The sequence below is a fragment of the Austrofundulus limnaeus genome, unplaced genomic scaffold, assembly GCF_001266775.1.
Source record: "Austrofundulus limnaeus strain Quisiro unplaced genomic scaffold, Austrofundulus_limnaeus-1.0 Scaffold21, whole genome shotgun sequence".
Classification (NCBI taxonomy): Eukaryota; Metazoa; Chordata; class Actinopteri; order Cyprinodontiformes; family Rivulidae; genus Austrofundulus; species Austrofundulus limnaeus.
Genome location: NW_013952423.1, coordinates 2,722,526 through 2,727,845, shown reverse-complemented (window position 1 = coordinate 2,727,845; position 5,320 = coordinate 2,722,526). Strand labels below are relative to the sequence as shown.

Sequence of the window (5,320 nt, the reverse complement as noted above, 5' to 3'; positions counted from 1 at the left end):
AGTAAGTAAGTAAGTAAGTAAGTAAGTAAGTAAGTAAATAAATAAATAAATAAATAAATATATTTCCTAATGTGGAATCTGATTATCAGACTTAAATCCCTACAGGTTGCTGCCTGATCGACTCACCTGATTTCAGGTCGAGCTGTGTGGCGCTGCAGGCCTCGGGTCGTCCCTGATCGGCGGTGGACGCGCTGCTCACCCCGTTTGTGTAGAGGAGCTTCCGTCGAGAACCCAGCCTGAGGGAGGCATTGGCCAGCAGAGTTTTCCCCGGGGAGCTTAGACACGGTTGGGTCTCACTGACCATCTACAGAACAGAAAATACAGAAAAGTTCCAGTGAATAAACCTTTAAACTGATGCTCTCTTTTCCTGCTAAATGTATTTGTTTATTGTAAAACAGAGTCCAGATTTGTATTTCTTGGTCCGAGTTGTTCTGATTTCCAGCTTGAGAGGAACCTTAAATGTTTAATCCATTTGTCCACATGATGTAATCTGCAGAGCACCTGAATTCTCTATTTGAACACTTTAGATTCAGGTTTGTGACCAGTTTGTGTCCAGAGAGTTCCAGGGTCTAACAGACTTTCTGTTTCAGTTTGATTTGGGAAACTTCAGAGACTGAACCCCTCACAGAACGAATCCTTCTGACAGGATTTCTACTTTAAACGTTTGCTGGGAGGTTGTGTTCGAGTACTCACACTCTCCTGGATGGCTTTCATCACAGCCTCCTCCTCCCGCTGCTGCTGGAGCGCAGAGACGCTGGCCTCCCGCTCGCTCAGACGCAGAGCCAGGTCCATCATCTCCTCTTCTGTCATTTCTGAATTAACAGCTGAAAGTCAYAAAGCCTCTGATTTAACCRGTGAAACATTATTTGTCTTGTTTAGCAGCCTAAGCTGGTACTGGAGTGTACCACATGTATGACTGATCAGTGTTTATTTCTGTTTGTTAATATGACGACAGCAGTTCAGACATATTGAAAAATGACAAATGTATTTTATTAGGTCTAATGGAAGCTGCTAAATTAAGCAGTTAAGCACCAGGTGGGTCATTTAAATGAGTTAAACATCCTTAGAATAATGTAAAGCAGTGTTTGTCAGAAAACAGACAGACCTTTGAGTTTGACTTTGTTTTCCCGCTCCCTCCTGCGTTTTTCTCTCGTTGATGGTGCTGAAAGAAGTAAAGATGAAAACTCGTCCTGAAACAAGAATCATATCAAACAATACGTTTAATTCAGCTGGACCATCAAATATGTTTACATTGTATCTGTAACAGGGGAGCTCTGAATACTTCCAGCCTGGATGGAAGTTTAAACGTGCATCTGTCACATTTAAGTTTTTTTCTAACAAACATTTAATTCCTGAAAATACCCCGGTGTCTCTGTCAGTGGCAGAGTCATCGTCCTGCGTGTTTTCATCCATCTGCTGGCTGTCAGAGGAGATGTGCTTAGTCTGTTTCCTCACAGACATTCTGGTTGGTGCTTTGAGTAACTGTAAAATAATAACAACAATAAAACAATAAGTTAACCTCTCCAGAAATCATGTTTTTTTCTACCTTATTTAACTTATGTTAAAGTTACATTAAAAAGCTTTTTCTTTTGCATTCTCAACGTATAAACAAGTACACTGGTTTATATCCGGAGCAGTGATTGTTTGAATCAGATTAAAGTGGATTTTCTTCAGTTTCATTCACCTGATGAAAACGTTATTCTTCCTCTTTGACAGGATACGCCGAAAATGACTAAAAAAACCTGTAACAAATTATTATTTTTTAAAACTTCTTCCACAATAAAACACCATCTATGACCTAAATTTTAATTAAAACAGCCCGTCAAACAAACTGAAACACTAAAACATCATAAAGTTAGCGGTTTCGCTTTTTTCCAATTAAATAACAACTAACTGAAAGAACACATAAGATTTTTCTTGATTATTTACCTGAAAGCTTCCGGAAGCATTTACTAACTAAAATAATTCAGCTTTAAAACAAGCATTAATGTATTTCCGTCACTTTCGCGGCGCCATGTTTGTTTCTGTTTGGAAAGTCACGTGACCGCTACGTAAGACGTCATCACGCACGCTGCCTTCACGGCGTTTCACCACAATACCTTTTTTCTAAAGATCAGGCGACCCAGACTGCTGCTTTATTATTTTAAACCAGACCAGCACTTGAAAAAATTCACACAACAGATAAAAAAAGACACATTTGTAGGATCTGAGAATATGTCTTTGTCATTAAGGGCCTTATATTAACACTTAAATCTGATTTGTCAATAGACATCATAGTGACAAAACTTAAATAATGAAGCCACAATAATTTGTTTGAAAAAAAAAAAAGTACATTTACAGATTAGGTTAGTGAATTTTTTTTTATTTATTTAGCACCTTTTACTGACAAAAAATACAAGCAGTACATAACAGTAATAACAATACATGTAAATTGTTTGTTTTAAGATTATTGTTCTCCATTACAAAGAGCTCTGATCATCCGCTTATAGAATCCTTTTTATTTGATTTACTGTTTTCTCTGGTACACACTCAGGCGTCAGGCGTGTTTAAGGATTTAGTATTTTTGGTTGAGAAAACTTGAATTTGCAGACCATAATAATGAATAATATCAAGCTGTGATGATAAATGTGTGAGAGGAACATCATTGTTGTTGACTCTAGCATGAAAAGGGCTTTACATAAATAAAGAGGATATCAGATKGGAAAATTAACATGAGAAAAATATGAAGTCTATATATAAGTTTATTTACAGTAAACAGTATTTGCCTTTGTCCATGAAGAGGAACCAACAAGAGGAACCATAATGAAAAGATACGCATCTGCACAGCGTGTTTCACCAGAGAATTGAGGAAGTGACATACCAACAAATCCCACCAATGGGTAGAGAGAACTGGACTGCAGGACAGAACAGAGGGACTAATCATGGTAGCACATACAATAAAGCTTGGGGTCCACCCAGGGGCGGTTCTAGGGGCGGGGCCACAGAAGCATTGGCCACTGGTGAAATTTGATTGACCCCCTGAAGTGCCCCTGTCTTGTCACTCATCTGTCCTTTGTCCAAGAGTGATGATGCTGAGTGCAGTTCCATGGCTAAACACTAGAGGCGCCAATGAGCCAAAGTTAAACATCCCGCATGAATCAAGCTGACAGATTTTTTTTAATTTTCTTAAAATTTGAACAATCCTGCAGAAAAAGTCTCAACTCACAAAAGATGGCTGGATTCTCTCATATGCTGTGTGTTTGAGAGTATTTTATCTATGTACTGTAAAATACGTGTAAAATTGGTAAGGATAATTTAATGCAAACTGTTTTAAAATTACAAGTGTTTAAGCATGTGACTGGTTAAATACATATAATATATGATACCATACCAAAACCAGCTATTTGTGTGCAAGAATGCTGAACAAATACTTGGCCCCTCTATGAGTATTGTGGCCCCTTGATGGCCCGTTACTCAGAAAAATCCTAGATCCGCCACTGGGTCTACCACACTAAGCAGGACCCAAGATGCAGGTCGTGTAAAGATGCCTCTGAAACAGTCCAGCACATTGCAGGATGTAAGCTCTAAGTGAAGTGACTAAAATAATATACAGTATATGAACATCTGTGCTGAGTGTGAACTGGAAGTCCCACAAGTCAAAGTAGTAAACTCCACTTCGGGTGATGGAGAATGTTGGAGGACCTCCAGACCCAGAGAGGTGATGGCTAACCAACCGAGCATTGAGCTGGTGGACAAACTACAGAAGCTCAATGACAGTTTTAGTCATTTCAACCCACTGTAACATCAGAGAAAGAAGCATATGCTCTGACCCCCAAAACTGCAAGCATGAGTCCAACAAGTCCCAGAAATAACTTCATATCTCTTTATTGAAAAGTCCGGTCCTAGGAACGACACTAAACAGAACCTTCAAATCTTCTAGAGAACCTGAGCTGGAGGTAAAGTGAGAAAAAGGGTGATTTGGATGTTTCTTATTTTTTACAAAGCAGTTAAACATCATATCAGACAGATCTTAATGCAAACATCTACTGGTTTCATTTTGAGTTGGTAGCTTCTGATTGGACCTGGCCCTCCAGGACCGGACTGGCAGGTTTTCCACCCGCAGGGGCTGGATCTGAGCAGGAGAGCTTTGTGTTTGATGCCGACTCAGTTGAAGCGAATCTGTTATCAATGAGGACTTTTGACTGGCAGCGGCTGTACGGCTTCTCTACAGGAACGTAGTACCTGCTGAAGCATTTACACACCCACTTCCACATGATGTACAAGAACTCCACAAAGTTCAGACAGATGCAAAGAATGGAGGTGCAGCCCATGATGTAGAGGAAGATCTTCTTCTCCGTGGCTCGGGCGATGTAACAGTCCACCGTGTTGGGGCAGGGGCTCTGGCTGCACTTCAGCAGGATGGGCACGTCAAAGCCGTTGTACAGAAAGTAAAAAGCCAACAGGGAACCGATTTCAAAGGCGGTTTTAAAGACCAGGCTGATGGTGTAGGTGTAGAAAAGACCCCCATCGATGCTCCCCTTGTCCTCGTAGAGTTTGCGTTTATATCTGGCCTCGCGGTGCTCCCTGTAGGCCACATGCAAGGCCACCAGCAGGGAGGGCGTGGACACCACGATCAGCTGCAGGGCCCAGAGGCGCACCTGCGAGATGGGGAAGAAGAAGTCAAAGCAGGCGTTTTCGCAGCCGGGTTGCTCCGTGTTGCAGACAAAGTCCTTCTGCTCGTCCTTCCACACCTGCTCGGCGGCAGCGACGTACACCAGGATCCTGAACACGAAGACCACAGTCAGCCAGATGCGTCCGATCACAGTGGAGTACTTGTTCACCCCGCTGAGAATGCTCTCCAAAAAAACCCAGTTCATCCTCCTCTCTGCTCCTGCAAGGAAATAAATCAGAAGATAAATCCAAAATTAATACGGTCCAGAAAAATACAGTGTATCTGAATCACGAATGATTGATGAGTCAAACGTAGGGTCTGTGGGGCAGAACTTGCCATTGTTACAAAGTCAGTTGTTCTGCAATAGAAGATTTTAAATGTATGACAAGTTATGTCTAATTTATGAATAGGTCCTTTAGGCCATAATTCAAACTTGCTCTCACATGTACTATCAAACCCTCTCACATTTACTATGAAACTCTCTTACATTTACTATCAAACTCTCTTACATTTACTATCAAACTCTCTTACATTTACTATCAAACTCTCTCACATTTACTATCAAACTCTCTCACATTTACTATCAAACTCTCTCACATTTACTATCAAACTCTCTCACATTTACTATCAAACTCTCTTACGTTTACTATCAAACTCTCTTACATTTAC

General features: G+C 40.8%; 2 protein-coding genes across 4 annotated transcripts in view; both read right to left on the bottom strand.

Annotated features, from left to right (window-relative positions):
• uimc1 (ubiquitin interaction motif containing 1) overlaps positions 1-2,036 on the bottom strand; it is a 12,942-nt gene extending 10,906 nt beyond the window's left edge. For 2 of the 3 annotated variants that reach the window (XM_014004058.1, XM_014004060.1), the window contains exons 1-6: positions 1,930-2,035; positions 1,685-1,742; positions 1,363-1,482; positions 1,106-1,190; positions 694-824; positions 127-304 (exon numbers count right to left, since the gene is read on the bottom strand). In XM_014004058.1, coding sequence (XP_013859512.1) covers positions 127-304; positions 694-824; positions 1,106-1,190; positions 1,363-1,461 — 493 coding nt within the window. In that variant the 5' untranslated portion in view covers positions 1,462-1,482; positions 1,685-1,742; positions 1,930-2,035. Of the gene's footprint in view, positions 1-126; positions 305-693; positions 825-1,105; positions 1,191-1,362; positions 1,483-1,684; positions 1,743-1,929 lie in introns of all 3 variants that reach the window. The other variant, XM_014004059.1, reaches the window with a different exon arrangement.
• A 1,531-nt stretch (positions 2,037-3,567) lies between these two features.
• The window catches only part of gjb7 (gap junction protein beta 7), a 2,907-nt gene continuing 1,154 nt past the window's right edge, over positions 3,568-5,320 (bottom strand). Inside the window, exon 2 of the mRNA XM_014003929.1 lies at positions 3,568-4,870. Coding sequence (XP_013859383.1) covers positions 4,032-4,856 — 825 coding nt within the window. The 5' untranslated portion in view covers positions 4,857-4,870 and the 3' untranslated portion in view covers positions 3,568-4,031. The remainder of the gene's footprint in view (positions 4,871-5,320) is intronic.